Source organism: Staurois parvus, unplaced genomic scaffold (assembly GCF_062004578.1).
Source record: "Staurois parvus isolate SC_StPar_1 unplaced genomic scaffold, SC_StPar_1.0 ptg000213l, whole genome shotgun sequence".
NCBI lineage: Eukaryota > Metazoa > Chordata > Amphibia > Anura > Ranidae > Staurois > Staurois parvus.
Window position 1 is genome coordinate 749,754 of NW_028318009.1, and position 18,156 is coordinate 767,909.

At 42.3% G+C, this 18,156-nt stretch overlaps 1 protein-coding gene across 1 annotated transcript in view; it reads right to left on the reverse strand.

The window, feature by feature from the left end:
- Window positions 1-13,420: 13,420 nt before the first annotated feature.
- TARS2 (threonyl-tRNA synthetase 2, mitochondrial) overlaps window positions 13,421-18,156 on the reverse strand; it is a 60,811-nt gene continuing 56,075 nt past the window's right edge. Inside the window, exons 18-19 of the mRNA XM_089678949.1 lie at window positions 14,837-14,951; window positions 13,421-13,914 (exon numbers count right to left, since the gene is read on the reverse strand). Coding sequence (XP_089535075.1) covers window positions 13,766-13,914; window positions 14,837-14,951 — 264 coding nt within the window. The 3' untranslated portion in view covers window positions 13,421-13,765. The remainder of the gene's footprint in view (window positions 13,915-14,836; window positions 14,952-18,156) is intronic.

The following is an 18,156-nucleotide window of genomic DNA, read 5'->3' on the forward strand; positions in this document are numbered from 1 at the left end:
GGAGCGCAGTTCCGGCACCTCCAGCACTGAATGTATAATGGCAAGGGGTGCCGGGGGGTCTATTGATACTGGCTGCTGAGGGATCAATTGTTGCTGGAGGGGATCTATATTTGCATTGGGATCTATTGTTGCTGGGGGGTCTGTTGCCGCTGGTTGGGGGACTATTGTTGCTAGGGGATCTTATGTTTGATGGGGGTCATTTGTTGCTGGGAGAGATCTACTGTTGAGGGATGGATTTATTGATGCGCTCTGCTGGGAGATCTGTTGTTGCTGCCGGGAGTTGTTGATGGGGTGGATCTATTAATCTCTTAGTTTGTAAGCTCCAAGGATCAGGCCCTCCAAACCCTCTTGTATTGAATTGTATTGTTGCTGTATTGTCTCCCGTTAGATTGTAAAGCGCTGAGCAAACTGTTGGCGCTATATAAATCCTGTATTATAATATTATTTACGCTGGGGAGATCTATTGTTGCTGGGGGTCGCTTGATGTTGGCTGCAGGGAATCTATTTCACTGCTTTCTTGTTATCATTATCTAATTCCATACAAATTACTCGGCACTATTAAATTATACTTGATTATGTATTCTCTAAAAGGGTCAGTACAGGGAGGTGAGCAAGGGGCGAAACCAAGGAACAGTACTTGAAGCTGGGCAGGGGGGGGGGGACAAGGGTGACAATCTGACAGAGCTTGAGCGATTCTGCAAAGAAGAATGGGCAGAAATGTCCCTCTGTAGATGTGCAAAGCCGGGAGAGACATCCCCAAAAAGACTTGCAGCTGGAATTGCAGCCAAAGGGGGTCCTACAAAGTATTGACTCCGGGGGGGCCGGATACAAATGCTGCCACACTTCTCACAGATTTATTTTTAAATTTTGAAAAACCATTTCTCATTTTCCTTCCACTTCACAATTATGTGCCACTTTGTGTTGGTCCATCACATCCAATCCCAATAAAATACATTTACATTTCTGGTTGTAACATGACATAATGTGGAATATTTCAAGGGGTATGAATACTTTTTCAAGGTGCTGTATATGTAAATTGCTGCGTAAATTGACGGCGCTCCGTAAGTACCTGTAATACATTTTTTATGAATGGTATACCTGTACTTCAATACAACGCAGTTTTGGGTCAGTTTTAGTAGTTACGTTGGTGTTTTAGTGTGTGTTTGTGGCTATACAGTGATACTTCAATGTAGTTGGGATGTGGTGGGGTACAGCCTTCTACCATCTTTTTTTTTTTTCTTTGTTATTTTTTTTTTGTTATTTTTATTTCTCTGGGGCTTTTATGCTGAAATTCCTTTGTATGACTTAATCTGGCCACCTGCCAGGGCAACTCTTTCATGGAAAGAGCTGAGTCTCTAAGTGGATGTGGCTGCATAGTCCAGCAGGGAAAGGGCTCACCACATATCTTCTGACAAGTAATGAACCAGTGGGTGCGGTTCAAATGTGGGTGAAATCATGGAAAGAAAATTAGTTTTTGGTACAGAATTATATATATATATATATATAGTATTTTATTTAAATCATGATAAAAATGAAAAAAAAAAAAGTAAACCCCCCCCCCCCCCAACAACACAAAAATAAAATCATACCTAAATCATATTTAACCGCTTCCCTACCGCCATACATATATGGTATTGGGTGGTTATACTGGGATTGTGGTTGAACCTACAACCATGACCCTGGTATCATTTGTTACTGCTGCTGATTCTCTTTCACATAAAAGTAATCCAAGCGGCTAAGTAGACGCTGGATTACTTTTACAAATGGCAGAAAGGGTCCCACCCTCCTCTCACTGCCGCTACTGGGCTCTCCCTGGCGATTGGGGAGCCCGGTAAGGATGCGACCGGCAGCATCCGGCTCCGGGCACACAGTGGGAGGAGTTTATGTTGTTCCTTCCACCGTGAGATGACAGAAACCTTGAGCGACAACAATGTAGTCACTTTTGGTTTTGGTTCTTTGTTCACAGGCTGGTTACCAGCCAGTGAGGCAGCTGATCAGACTGATCTGTGTCTGATCGGGAGCATTGGAGGCCAAAGGAGTGATCTGGCATCTAATAGATCCCAGATCTCTCCATAAAGAGTACCTGTCACTGCCTATTGCTGTCACAAGGGATGTCTACACTCCTTGTGACAGTAATAAAAGTGATCAAAAGAAAAAAATAAAGAAATAATGTAAAAAATATATCATTTAAAAAAAAAACGTTGCTGTCACATTATTTGACTACTTTTATAGGCTCATTTGGCTACCTGGGTGCTAGATATACCTATAACAGTTGCCTTGCAGCCCCTATTGGGCTTAATGTGGCAGCTCTGAGAGTTCTCACTGCGACTCCTCTCTCGTTATTTTGCTGTGCGCTGTTTGTGCTATGCTCTGTTGTACTTCATTGTCTGTAACCTGTCACCTACTCCGCCTTTTGAGATGCTCTTCACATTGGTTGCGTTCATCGCATATATTCATGTCCATGACTGTCTGAAGTGTTACCTTTGTTATGTGGTAGTGCATATTGCGTACTTCAGACCACAGTTAATTGCACTGTGATTTTTGTACCCCCTTTTGCACGATTTCATGTGTACTTTTTCATGTGTTCATTTATTCTGTATAAATAAAGATTTTTAAAAAAATGCCGCCGCCTTTCTGTGCTTGCGCGCAAAGGCATGCATTGGTCCTGCACGCATATGTAAATGGGTATCGCACCACACGTGAGGTATTGGTGCAAATGTCGGAGTGACCGCAATAATCCTAACACCAGACCTCCTGTGTAACTCTCCTCTGATAACCTGTAAAGGATTTTAAAGTGTTGTCTATGGATAATTTAAACTACAGTAGTTTGTCGCCATTCCCCAGGAGTGCGCAATTTTAAAGCGTGACATGTTTGGTATCTATTTACTCAATGTAATGTCATCTTTTAAAATTTAACCAAAAAATTGGTATTATACTGGTATTGTGTTTGAAGAATTTTAGGGAACACAAAGTGCATTTTTTTTTTTTTTTTGAAAATTGCATTTGAGAAAGCAACTACTGTGTGACATAAATTGCAGCACCCATCATTTCATTGTCTAGGGCCTTTGCTTAAAAAACATATATAATGTTTGGGGGTTCTAAGTCATTTTCTAGCAAAAAAAGAAATGTATTTATTTATTATCTTTTATTGAATTTTATTTTGATACAAAAATCACTATTATACAATTTATCAAAACATCTTTATCCCACAAAATATCTTTAACCCTCCTATCCTCCTTCCCCACCCACCCATTGGTTACCCCGCCCACCTCATTTTACTATTCTTATCTTAACCTATCTATTACTCCCAGACACATCCCTATATTTCCTTCTCCCATTACAACTTTCCATTTTATTCTCTAACTCTGTAACTGGGATGCCCATTATTTCACGATATTTTCCAGATGTGTTAAACACATACCAGCTATTCCATTCTTCTCTAGGTTTTCCCATTCTAACTTCATCATTGTGGTACAACTCTTCCATCTTATATATACATTCAATCCTCCTTATCAAATCTCTCACTGTTGGGGGGGGTCCCTTAACTGCCAAAATGTAGGAATAAGCCCTTTTGCAGCACTAATAGAATGGAATAATAGGCTATTTTTGTATTTTTTTTACTGGTTCATCTGTCTTGTAAAATAGGGAAATCCACAGATCTTTAAAAAAAAAAGAAAAAAAAAAAAAGATGATTTTTACATGTAGGAGAGAGACGTCAGAATTGGCTCAGCAGGCAAATGTCATGCTAGGTTCACACCTACAGTGGGGATCGAAAGTTTGGGCACCCCAGCTAAAAATTTGTATTAATGTGCATAAAGAAGCCAAGGAAAGATGGAAAAATCTCCAAAAGGCATCAAATTACAGATTAGACATTCTTATAATATGTCAACAAAAGTTAGATTTTATTTCCATCATTTACACTTTCAAAATAACAGAAAACAAAAAAATGGCGTCTGCAAAAGTTTGGGCACCCTGCAGAGTTAATATCTTGTACTGCCCCCTTTGGCAAGTATCACAGCTTGTAAACGCTTTTTGTAGTCAGCCAAGAGTCTTTCAATTCTTGTTTGAGGTATCTTTGCCCATTCTTCCTTACAAAAGTCTTCCAGTTCTTTGAGATTTCTGGGCTGTCTGTCACGCACTGCTCTTTTAAGGTCTATCCATAGATTTTCAATTATGTTGAGGTCAGGAGATTGTGAAGACCATGGCAAAACCTTCAGTTTACGCCGCTTGATGTAATCCCCCATGGATTTTGAGGTGTATTTAGGATCATTATCCATTTGTAGAAGCCATCCTCTCCTTAACTTCAGCTTTTTCACAGATGGCATCAAGTTACCATCCAAAATTTGCTGAAATTTTATTGAATCCATTTTTCCTTCTACTCGTGAGATGTTCCCTGTGCCACTGGCTGCAACACAACCCCAAAGCATGATTGATCCAACCCCATGCTTACAGTTGGACAGAGGTTCTTTTCATTAAATTCTGTGCCCCTTCTTCTCCAAACGTACCTTTGCTCATTCTGGCCAAAAAGTTCAATTTTAACCTCATCGGTCCACAGAACTTGTTTCCAAAATGCATCAGGCTTGTCTATATGTTCATTTGCAAAGTTCAAACGATGATTTTTGTGGTGAGGACGTAGAAGAGGTTTTCTTCTGATGACTCTTCCATGAAGACCATATTTGTACAAGTATCTCTTTATAGTGGAATAGTGTACCACAACTCCAGTGTCTGCCAGATCTTTCTGGAGGAATCGTGCAGTCAAACGTGGGTTTTGAATTGTTTTTCTCACAATCCTGCGAGCTGTTCTGTCTGATATTTTTCTTGGTCTTCCAGATCTTGCGTTAACTTCCACTGTTCCTGATGACTGCCATTTCTTAATTACATTCCGAACAGAGGATATTGACATCTGAAAACGCTTTGCTATCTTCTTATAGCCTTCTCCAGCTTTGTGAGCGTCAACTATTTTCAGTTTCAGTTTTCTAGACAACTGCTTAGAAGAACCCATGGTGCTGATTGTTGGGGCAAGGTCAGATGAGTCTGGGCATTTAAAACCTTTGAGATTGACATCACCTGGTCTTCCCAGACGATGATTGAGAACAATCCATGACACTGGCAGGTCTCAGCTTTGCAAAGGGGGCAGTGCATGCTATAAATTCTGCAGGGTGCCCAAACTTTTGCAGACGCCATTTTTTTGTTTTCTGTTATTTTGAAAGTGTAAATGATGGAAATAAAATCTAACTTTTGTTGACATATTATAAGAATGTCTAATCTGTAATTTTATGCCTTTTGGAGATTTTTCCATCTTTCCTTGGCTTCTTTATGCACATTAATACAAATTTTTAGCTGGGGTGCCCAAACTTTCGATCCCCACTGTATGCCTTTGCTGTGGCTCTGGTTGCATGGGGGGGGTGGGCTGCTGTACCTGTGGGAAATACGGGAAGAGTCCCTGCACCTTTATAAAACCGCAGCAGCAGGGAAATCACACAGTGGCCTAAGTGTTCAGATGTGTGGGGGTGTCATTAAAAAATGTCATTGGACACTGATCAATAGGACTTTGCTTTGTGAAGAATAGCTGCAGAAGATGGATATTTGTAGTTCAGTGTCCAGACTTATGTAGATAGCCAAGTCATGTAATGTTGCGGTATGATTGTGTGGGGAACCCTTCCGTGGTCTTGAATGACAGATATATTTTTTTTTTCGTTCAGTGGTGGTGGGTGTTAAAGTGTTCTGATTTTTGTAATAAACATATGTTTTTTTTTTAGTTCAGGATTGCAGTCTACTCTTATTTTTTTCAGTCTTTATTAAGAATTTTACAAGCCTGATGCTGATGATCAGAGTAATAAAAACTATATTTCGCTATAGAAACAAGATCAAAGAAAAAATATCATGCATGAGCATGCTCTAGAGCAGGGGGTCTACAAATTTTCTAAACAAAAGGCCAGTTTACTGTTCCTTCAGTCTTTAGGGAGGCCAGACTATGGCCATCGGGAATAGAAAATGTCCCCGCATCAGTTGGAGTACACAATACCCCATCGTTGGTGTCATTCCCCATTATTGGTAGGTGGTGCCCCAACATTGGTGTCATTGGAAGGAATTGTGCTCCAACATTGGTGTCATTGGGAGGAACTGTGCCCTATCCCTGGTGTCACTGGAAAGAACTGTGCCTCGTCACTGGTGTTATTGGGCCTCATTGTTTGTGTCATTGGGAGGAATTGTGCCCCAACATTGGTGTCATTGGGAGGCATTGTGCCCTATCACTGGAAAGAACTGTGCCCCGCCACTGGTGTTATTGGGCCCCATTGTTTGTGTCATTGGGAGGAATTGTGCCCCATCACTGGTGTTATTGGGCCCCATTGTTTGTGTCATTGGGAGGAATTGGGCCCCATCACTGGTGTTATTGGGCCCCATTGTTTGTGTCATTGGGAGGAATTATGCCCCAACATTGGTGTCATTGGGAGGAATTGTGCCCTATCACTGGAAAGAACTGTGCCCCGCCACTGGTGTTATTGGGCCCCATTGTTTGTGTCATTGGGAGGAATCGTGGCCCATCACTGGTGTTATTGGGCCCCATTGTGTGTCAGTGGGAGGAATTATGCCACAACATTGGTGTCATTGTGTCCTATCAGGGGCAGACTGACAACTCATGGGGTCCCTGTGTCCTTGCCCAAACTCAAAAAAGCCTATGAAAAAGGTACCAGGGGCATCTCATGGGGCCCCCTACTGACCCCGGGCAGTGCCCGAGTTTCCAAATGGTCAGTCCGCCCCTGTGCCCTATCACTTGGAAGAACTGTGCCCTGTCACTGGTGTTATTGGGCCCCATTGTTTGTGTCATTGGGAGGAATCGTGGCCCATCACTGGTGTTAATGGGCCCCATTGTTTGTGTCATTGGGAGGAATTGTGCCCCTTTGTTGCTGTCAGTGAATAAAGTAGTGCTCCAAGGGTCAGATAAAAGCAAGCAAAGGGCCGCAGTTTGGAGATCACTGCTTTAGAGGGAGGTTTAGGGGTAAATCTGGACATAAACTTTAATTTTTTTTTTTTTTTTTTTTAATTAGAGGCTTGTTCTCTTATTGGACTGCCTTGACTGAATTTTCAATCAGAAGGGATCTTGCTCTAAACCCATTGTGTGTTAAAAATTCAGGTTGGGTTATTGATCTCTGTAAATGGGCTTTTTGTTCAGCAAAGCAAAAAAGAATAACATGCTGGCCGTCTGCTGCCTGGAAAGTCGTGGTGTGAACCGGGCACATAGATAGCAATTGTTTTCTTTGTGCCCTTGTGTGGATCAACACAGCTCAACTGAATGAGCCCTCAAAGAGGACCTTCTGCACTGGTCACATATCTGCACTGGCCACATAACCACCAATGTAACTGCAGAAAAAACCTTCCTGTAAGAATAATGTAGGGCAGGCGTCTTGAAATAAAATTCAGGGAGGTCCAGTTGGTAAAATATTCTTCTAGTAGTGTTCTGAATCTCATGTTTGTGCTAGACCAGATCGCAGTCCCCCCCCCCATCACTGTCCTCAGTCCCCCCCTTCATTGTCCTCAATTTCCCCTTGCAGTCAAAGCCCTCTCCTCCTACATCACAGTCTCCCTTACATAGCAGCTGGGTGTTCTCTCTGGTCTCTTGCTTCTGAATATCAGAGACAGAGGGTTGGAGCTGGGGGCGATTCCTGGAAAGGAATGTCACTTGGTCTGGACTGCGGTCTTCTATTTAGTGAACCCAGAAGTAGGGGCTGATGAAAAGCTGCTAGCACAGCCACGGCTTATGAGCGGTGTGGTCTTGCCTTCTCACCCATGTCATAGTTGCCAATGCAGGGCTCAGGGCTCATGCAACAGTCAGCCTTTTGTTATATTTAATTGGTGGCTGTATACTGCTCTCTCCTTAGAACCTACAGAGGAATCTTTTGTTTGGATCAGAGTTCTTTAACCACTTGCCTACCGGGCACTTATATCCCCTTCTTTACCAGGCCAATTTTCAGCTTTCAGCGCTGTCGCACTTTGAATGACAATTGCGCGGTCATGCAAGATTGTACCCATATGAAATTTTTATCTTTTTTTTCTCACAAATAGAGCTTTCTTTTGGTGGGATTTAATCGCCGCTGGGCACTTTACTTTTTGCGCTATAAACAAAAAAGTGCAAAAAACTTGAAAAAAAAAGTTTCTTTGTTTCTGTTAGAAAAATTTTCAAACAGGTAATTTTTCTCCGTCACTGATGGGCGTTGATGAGGCAGCACTAATGGGCCCTTATAGGCGGCACTAATGAAATGGCACGGATAGGCGGCACTGATAGACAGCACTCACTGGCACAACCACTGGGCACTGACGGGCAGCACTGATGGGTATATGTGGGTGGGCACATGTAGGTGGCACTTCTGAGCACAGGTGTGTGGCATTGGTGGGTGCACTGCTGGGCACAGATCATCAGTGCCCTGATGATCGGTGGCGGCTCTCGGCAGTACTTTCCTCATGCTCTGACAGCATGAGTAAAGTGCACCTGAAAACCGGCAATTGCATTTCCCGGTAATCAGCGTGTCATTGGACAAGGCTGATCACATGGTAAAAGGCTGCTGCGATTGGCCTTTTACCACATCACGTGATCAGCTGTGTCCGTAGGAACCAGTGATCATGGAGATCGCTGGGCGCGTGCAGGAGAGCGCGTTCTGGGAGGATGTCATATGACGCCCTCCCAGAACTGTCCGGCCGCAGTGTAGCCGTCATTCGGATATCTGCGGTCGGCAAGTGGTTAATAAGATTCCCAATGAAATGTCTGATGAACTCGAGATGTAGTGAGGCACACAAACCTTCCAAATGTAAATGTTCATTATGAAAAAATGCAGTTGTATAACCTAAGGAAGGATTGTTTATAATCTGCTCACCTGATCTGCTGAGTTACTAAAGGCTCAGTGTGCATATTTTTGTCATTAAGCCCTGGTTCACACTGATGTGGTGCGGAATTTGCAGCGTTTTCAGAATGGTAGCCCGTTCATGCGAACGGCTGCGGAGGTGTATGCTAAGTTAACAACAACCCAAAATTGGTCCGCAAAACGTGGTGCGATGTGCCGAATCGGAACGCATGGGTGTGAATACCCATGTAATTCGATTCTGGTGCGGACCCAAAAAAAAAAGGGTCCTGCACGTTTTTGGTGCGGGTGCAGTGCGATTAGAGCCATACATAATGTATGGCTCCAATCACACCGCACACAATTCACACAGGAATGCGGTGCGGTTATTCCACACCGCATCTATGTGAACCCAGGCTCAATGCTAAAGCTGGCTGTAGACTTTTCGAATTTCAGCTGGTTTGGCAGGAATCGGCTGAGATTCGAACCAGGTAGGGGCAGGCTGAATGTAGCCAAGTTGATCGATCAGCCTGCCAGATATTCGCTGACAATCACAGTATTCTCCCTGCAAAGACAGCTTCCCCTGCCAGGAGAACACAATGGCTCTGCGGGAGAGATTCCCCTGTCAGCACTGGGCACATTTCTTTCCTGCAACTAGACAGCCTATAGCCAGCCTTAGTTCACCTTTAGAACATGTTCCATCTGTATATGGGGTGTAATGTGCAATACATACAGCAAAATAACATGGTATGCATTAGAAAGTCCAAATGATTAAAAAGAAATAAAAGTTCCAATGTGTGTGGTTGAAGTGTAGAAATGAATGTGTCACCCCGTCCTCTTGAAATCCCGGGACCATTGTGGGTGTTTACAAAGTGCTTTTTCACTTCCAACATGTGAGCGCATTTACTGGATTTTAATAAACTAGTCAGATGGTTTCCTCCTATGTATGTCTTCCTACCTTGTTTATTATATATATAGGAATGACATCATTGGAAAAATGTGAGATATGCTGGAGGTGAATGGAAAAGGAGATTCCATATTAACCGTTTTCCAACTGTCCTATATCAGAACTACTGCTACAGGGGGATCAGGGCAATCTGTAGTATATTGTGTGTAATATATATATAGAAACGCATGTGGTTCATTCTGGGACTGGTCAGTGAAAACACCACTTTACACATCAAAAGAACTCTTTTCTATGTTAATTTTTAGCAAGATCACCTTGGTATTTGGGGAGTATCCCTTATTATCTAATTAGACATTCCAAAAGGGTACATTGTATATGTGAGGACCATACCAGAAATATTTGTTGATGGTAATTAGACTCAAGGGGGTATTATATGGTGAAAGGATGACTTGATTACCTGGTAAACACTATAGTGACCTCAATTGTTAGTAAGGACAAGAAGTCTTTTCATGTAAGATCAAAAGTGTTTTATCAGCCAAATCAGAAACCATCCAGTAAACTGTATTTCAAGGGAAGTTATTTTGGCTGGGAGAGAAGCTTCTTTCCGTCATTAATATGAAAGCACAGGTTATAGAGGAGCTTTTCTTCCCGTCATTAATAGGGGAGCAGGGGTACAGAGGAGCTTTTCTTCCCCCCATTAATAGGGGAGCAGGGGTACAGAGGAGCTTTTCTTCCCCCCATTAATAGGGGAGCAGGGGTACAGAGGAGCTTTTCTTCCCCCCATTAATAGGGGAGCACGGGTATAGATCTTAACTCACATTATTGCATGCATGGAAGCTACCTAGCTCCATATTATAGATCAGACATATGCTGGACGGTGTAGGATCTTCATGCTTGATATGAAGTAAATTAAGTGTCATAAATTGCTATATATATGTGATTTTGCATTTCTGGGCAGGCGCCGCCATTGGCGACTACAGATGTCAATCATCGCGTCCTGGCCAGAGATTCTCCACCAGCACCCGGCGATCGCCGACAGGGGAGAGACCTGTGTGTAAACAATACAGGTCTCCTTTCTCTGCACGAGAGAAATATACACAGCAGCATGTCTCCCTAGTATAAATAGACAGCACATGATGTTAAACAGCACACAGTTAACCCTTTGCTTGCCCCAGATGGTAACCCCTTCCTGCCCAGTGCCATTAGTACAGTGTCAGTGCTTTTTATTAGCACTGATCACTGTATTGGTGTCACTGGGGATGTCCGTGGCAGTTATTATACAGGACTTCTATAGCGCCAACGGTTTGCTCAGCGCTTTACATTATAGTGGGAGACAATACAGTAACAATACAAGAGGGATTTGAGGGCCCTGCTCCTTGGAGCTTACAATCTAGGAGGGCAGGGTGAATGGTACAGTAAGTAGTCACTGTGGGGGATGGAGTGGTTGGAAGAGTAGAGGATTCCAGAATTAGCAGAGCGCGGGATAGGCTTCCCGGAAGAGAAAGGTTTTCAGTGATCGCCGAAAGGCAAGTAGAGTAGGTGATAATCTGATAGATTGGGGTAGGGAGATCCAGAGGATGGGTGACGCCCTGGCGAAGTCCTGGAGACTAGCATGGGAGGAGGAGATGAGGGAGCTAGAGAGTAGGAGGTCTTGCAAGGAGCGGAGAGTACGGTTTGGGTGATATTTAGAGATAAGATTGGTGATGTAAGTTGGGGCAGTGTTGTGGATGGCTTTATATGTCATTGTCAGAGTTTTGAATTTTATCCCTTGGGCAACTGGGAGCCAGTGGAGGGATTGGCAGAGAGGGGTGGCGGATACGGAGGGGATAGTAAGGTGGATGGGTCTGGCAGCAGCATTCATGATGGACTGGAGTGGGGATAGCCTGCGATGAGGTCGGCCAATGAGGATGGAGTTACAATAGTCAAGGCGTGATAACAAGGGAGTGAATAAGTTGCTTAGTGGTTTCCGGGGTTAGGAACGGTTAGTTAGTCAGTTCCCCCCCCAGGGTCAGACTACCTGGTGCAGTCCTGCTACAAGTCGCTGATCGTCACCATTACTAGTATACCGCCATTTGTAAACGCTATAACGTTCACGCAAACCAATTTACACGTAGTGGGGTTTTTTATTTTTTTAAGTTTTTATACTGGACATGTTTAATAGCAAAAAGTAAAAAAAAAATGTTTTTGTTGCGCTATAAACAAAAAAAAGACCAACAATTTTGAAAAAAATAAAATAAACACACAGGTGATCAAATACTACCGCAAGAAAGCTCTATTTGTGGGAAAAAAGGACAATGACAATTGTGTGGTCATGCAACGCTCACCCAAATTAAATTTAAGTAACGCAGCATCATATATCGCAAAAAATGGCCTGGTCAGGAAAGGGGGTAAATATTCCAGAGGGCAAGTGGTTAAGGTATGGAAAAACAATTGAACGGTATCCAGATCTTTTTCATGCCTTTTTGACTCTCTTCATTACCAGAGTCTATTTGATCTGGTAGGCATCCATTGCTTCTTTTGGTGGTGCTGCCCTTTGATTTCAAAAGGACGGAGTGACACATATTCATCTTTATGTTTCAACCACACACATTGGAACTTTTATTTCTTTTTTTTAAATCATTTGGACTTTCATACACGTCTTTATCTGCATACCATTTTATTTTGATGTGCATTGTATATTCCTTAGGTGTGTTTAGCACAGTCATTTATCTATAATTATTTGTACACAGTTCTCCTAATTGTTTTGCCAGCTGCTTTTGTTTTTCTTGGTTTTTAGCTGTGTGATTTCTATTGGTAGTACATAATGTCATGTGTAATATGTTCCACCTTCCCATGACAGCATGCAGCTTCCCCCTGCAGATGCTGGCACATTTAAAATCAGTGCAGCTCTGTGGGAGATCTATGAATGAATAAACTACAAGTCCCCTCTAGCACTGCAGAAGATGGGCTGTAGCTCAATGGACTATCAGTGCACTTGGGAATCAATTCAGTCTTACTTCCTCAGCTGGAGGAAATGTGTGCAGGCTCCTGTAGGGGGGAAAAAAAAGTAATCAATACAATTTTTTTTTTTTTTGCAAAATGTTCTTAAAAAAAGGTGAACTTCCCCTTTAAGTATAAGGATGCCATTAAAGGGCAACTAATTGTTTTGGGTCAGTTTTTTTTTCCTCCAGGTTTTTGCTAATGTTTTAGTGCGTAGTGTAGATGTGGGGGAAGTAATGTCACCCACCAGCTCCTTTTATCACTCAATGCCTTCTCTGGTGAAATTTCTATATAGGACTTCCTAGTTCTGGCCATGGCAACTTTTTCATGGGAACAGCAGAGACTGAGTGGGTGCAGCAGGAAAAGAGCTCGCCATATAAGTTCTGACAAGTAATGAACTAGTGGGGGATTTTGTAAAACTGGAGCACTCAGAATTTGGTGCAGCTGTACATGGCAGCCAATCAGCATCTAAGGTCAGTTTGTTCAATTAAGCTTTGACAATAAAACCTGGAAGCTGATTGGTTTCTCTGCAGAGCTGCACCAGATTTTGCACTCTCTGGTTTTAGTAAATAACCCCCACTGTGTGGTGTTTAATTTTGGATGAAATCGTAGGAAAAAAAAAAAATACAGAACATAATTTTTATTTATCGATGATATAAAAATATAAAAAAAAAAAAACACAACAACCAAAAAGCAGACCTTAAGGCTCAATCTGTTTATCATAGTATTTACAGCAATAGATACATCAGCATACTGGCATCAGATGTACAGTAAATATATAAATTTCTAATGGAGTGACACCACCTACGCTGGATGGGGTGCACTGACACCACCGGTTTCAATCTCTGACCACTGGAAGAGGAGGGGTGGTGCATTAACCACCAGGCTGAGATGTCTGTGCTGTCAGTGGCAGTTTAAGTGTAACATCTCCATGCTTTGTTGTCTGTTCATACCAGAGGGCCTGAGTGTTTTGGAACTGTAGAATGTTTGGATCAAAAGAATTTATAGGAATCTGGAGAATCTGCATCTCTGTAAACAGTAAATGTTAGAAAATCTCTTCTGCATTCCTGACCCGTGAGTCGCACAGCTCTGATAATCTGGAGACCAGTTCTGGTAGGCTGCGCTCCCCATGCTGCGTACTGTCTCTGGTCCGTACATTGACTGTGCTGTTCTGTTTCTCTCTCTCACCGACCACTGAGAAGTAGAAGAGGAAATCTGGGGTTAGCCAATACATACAGGGATTTATTTTAAGTGTCTCCACAGGCAAATGACTTAAAGCATAACTCCATGAACATTTTTTCTTTCATGTCGGAATTGCATCAATTAGAAAAGTAATTCCTGCACTACTTTTGTTGATTTGGGGTGTGACTTGCATAGACATCTGTGCATGAAGTCACATTGGATCCGACTTTGAAACCGTGCAACTCTACTTGAAGTTGCACAGTTTCAAAAAGTCGGCTCCAGTGTGAGCCAGGGCTTAGTCTTTGTGACCATAGTCAGCAAGGAATTGGGAGGAAATCCAAACATTCAATAGTGGTCGCCCCAACATGGGGTGAGAGACATTTGTTCCCACTGGATGATTTACTGAGACAGCAATTCCCCTTACTTTGTAGAGGTTTCCTGTGGCTTCTCCAGTATAGGAAGTGAAGGGAAATATTTCCAGCAGGACAGGGATAGCAAAAAAAAAGAGAAAGTAGAATTTGAAACCATCTTCTTACTCAATCAAAATAAATAAAAATAATAAAAAAAGCTTGCCTCCATGTCACTTGCTGGTGTCCTACAGCTAGTGGGCGATTCAGCCCCATCTGAAGATACTCAGACCGGATATCATAATAGATCTTGCCAAACGACACCTGCAAACTTCTTGTGAGAATGAGATTCTGAGGTCTCAAATGAAGCTGCTGATCTCTCAGAATTGCCCAACATAATACGAGGAGCAATATTTGTTCCCAATGGGCTGGAGGCTAATAACCCCCGCCTCACACTGCTATAGGGGGGAATATTTGCCACAGCTCAGCTGCTTTTGCAACATCTTTGCATGGCCCTTTGCCTTGATCTATACATTATGGTAGATTTGTTCTGTAACCATGGTGATATGAAAATAAATACAACGTACCAAGAATGAAATTGTACTGAGCCAGCTGAGCCTTGCGGATTTTCTTGCTGAAAGTGGTGCCTTGGTCCGTATCCACATCCACCATGAAGCCACGCTCATGAATGACCTGTTGTACCTGGTCACATGATAATGGAAAGGTGAAAAACAGCTTACAGTGCAGGATAACAAGATATATCCAGAAATAAAGTCCATAACAGCAATACAAAAACATAAGATGATATTTAATCATACATAGAAGATATAAAAAATGACTAAGGAATGAGATAAATAAAATGAAGATCTCAGATTAAATAACTATAATAATAATAAATGTAATCATTATTTAAAATAGTCGAATCATAGAAAAGTAAAACTGGAAAGGATAAAAAGATTTGATAAAAAATGTGATGACGCGTTAGGGAGAAGCCCAGCTGCTGTCGTCACACCACACAGGCCGCGAGGAATTTACTATTGCTTGTAGCCAGATGTGAGTGCATTTGTATTACCTATACCACATTCCTTGAATAATAAAAAATACTGCACTATCAAAGATACTTTTTCTAGCTCGTTATTCAACGAGCCCCTAAGGTGGACTCCTGTGATACACCCCAGTATTGGTCTCTAACATCGGACGTGATGCCCCTGGAACCTGTCAGTGAGGTCTGCTGAGCACCTGACTTGCTGACATGTGCCAGATGATTCGTGATACCCCCATCCGTATCCAGATGACCATGACGGGATTTATATTGCGCTTCTGGTTAGTGCAATATTATACAAAAGCTTCCCATCACCGAGTCACGGATTTCACTTATATTTATTTATCATCTTTTGCATTTGGACTAGATTGTGTCATACATGGATCACTGAAAGTCACTTTATTCATTCACTTTGTTTATGTTCACTATACCAATACGTCATAATTAGACAATACCACTATATTGTATCACTTATAGTGCTCCTTAGCGCCTACTCTTATATGTTTTTTCATTTTAAATAAATATGTAATGCAGAAATGCAGTGCTGAGAACAAACATTAACCACATGCCGCCCAGCCACTGTATAAATACGGCGGCACGGCTGGGCAAAAGCACAGTTTAAAACGTGCGTTTTGTAAACAGGTAGGGGGCACGCGCGAGGCGCGCCACCGCACTACCTGTCCCGCGGATGTCAGTCGCCGGGTCACAGCCGGTCGTTACCGGCTATGTCCTGGCGATTGGTGGCAATCGCTGACAGAGAGCAGAGCTGCAGTAGCTGTGCTTTCTGTCAGTTCCCTGACAGCTCCAGGACAGGGTGATCGGGACAGAAGAGTTTCTCTCTCCGGATCAGCAGTGTTCCCTGCAGTACACCCCCCCCCCCCCGCCCCCTAGTAAAAACACTCCCCTCACACAGTTAACCCTTTCCCTGAAAAATAACCTTAACCCCTTCCTCCCCAGTGCCATTAGTACAGTGTTTTTTTTTTTTGCACTAATCACTGTATTGGTGTCACTGGGGATGTCAGTGACCCCAAGTCAGTACCCCCCAATGTCAGAATGTCCACCGCAGTCCCGCCATAAGTCGCTGATCGCCGCCATTATTAGTATAAAAAAACCCTAAAAATCCCAGTATCTTTCCCGCCATTTGTAAACACTATAACTTTCATGTAAACCAATTAATTTACACGTATTGGGTTTTTTTTTTTTGTAGCAAAGACGTGGCAGAAATTTATGACTAAATTTGATTTTTAAATTTTTGTTTGCTGGACATGTTTTACAGCAAAAAGTCCAAAATATTGTTTTTTTTCCTCAAAATTGTCAGCCTTTTTTTTTTATAGCACAAAAAATAAAAAACCGCACAGGCAAAAAAATACCACCGAAAGAAAGCTCAATTTGTGGGGAAAAAAAAAAAGGATGTAAATTTCATTTATGTACCATATTGCATGACTGCGCAATTGTCTTCTAAACTAGCGCAGCGCTGTATAGCAAAAAAATGTCATAAATTGCAGTATTTATACCATAGTTTGTAGACGCTATAACTTCCACACAAAGCAATCAATATACACTTATTGGGATTTTTTTTTTACCAAAAACATGGAGCAGAATACATTTTGGCCTAAATTTATAACCAACTTTGAGGTTACTATATATTTTTTATAGCTAAAAGTAAAAAATATAGTTTTTCTTCAAAATTTTTGGCCTTTTTTTGTTTATAGCGTGAAAAATAAAAAGTGTACAGGTGATCAAATACCACCGAAAGAAAGCTCTATTTGTGTGAAAAAAAGGACGTAAATTTTCGTTTGGGTGCAGCATTGCATGACCGCGCAATTATCAGTTGAATTAGTGCAGCGCCGAGTAGCAAAAAGAGGCCTGGTCATTAAGGGGTAAATCCTCAGGAGGGCAAGTGGTTAAAAGGGTCTGAGGTTTCACCTTAATGCTAGCGGCTTGTTACCTAGCGCTCGTGTTTTTATCCTTTTATCACAGTGGCTAAATAGTTCACACTTCCGCCTGGCAGTACTCGGGTCGTTGGTTCGAATCCCAACCACAACACCACCTGCCTGGAGTTTGCATGTTCTCCCTGTGCCTGCGTGTGTTTCCTCAGGGTAGTCCGGTTTCCCCCCACTCTCCAAAGACATGCTGGTAGGTTAATTGGCTCCTGTCTAAATTAGTATGTGTATGAATGTGAGTTAGGGACCTTAGATTGTACACCCCTTGAGGGTTAGGGACTGATGTGAATGTACACTATATACAGTCAGGTCCATAAATATTGGGACATGGACACAATTCTAACATTTTTGGCTCTATACACCACCACAATGGATTTGAAATGAAACTAACAAGATGTCCTTTAACTGCACACTGTCAGCTTTAATTTGAGGGTATTTACATCCAAATCAGGTGAACGGTGTAGGAATTACAACAGTTTGCATATGTGCCTCCCATTTGTTAAGGGACCAAAAGTAATGGGACAATTGGCTTCTCAGCTGTTCCATGGCCAGGTGTGTGTTATTCCCTCATTATCCCAATTACAATGAGCAGATAAAAGTTCCAGAGTTCATTTCAAGTGTACTATTTGCATTTGGAATCTGTTGCCGTCAACTCTCAAGATGAGATCCAAAGAGCTGTCACTACCAGTGAAGCAAGCCATCATTAGGCTGAAAAAACAAAACAAACCCATCAGAGAGATAGCAAAAACATTAGGCGTGGCCAAAACAACTGTTTGGAACATTCTTAAAAAGAAGGAATGCACCGGTGAGCTCAGCAACACCAAAAGACCCGGAAGACCACGGAAAACAACTGTGGTGGATGACCGAAGAATTCTTTCCCTGGTGAAGAAAACACCCTTCACAACAGTTGGCCAGATCAAGA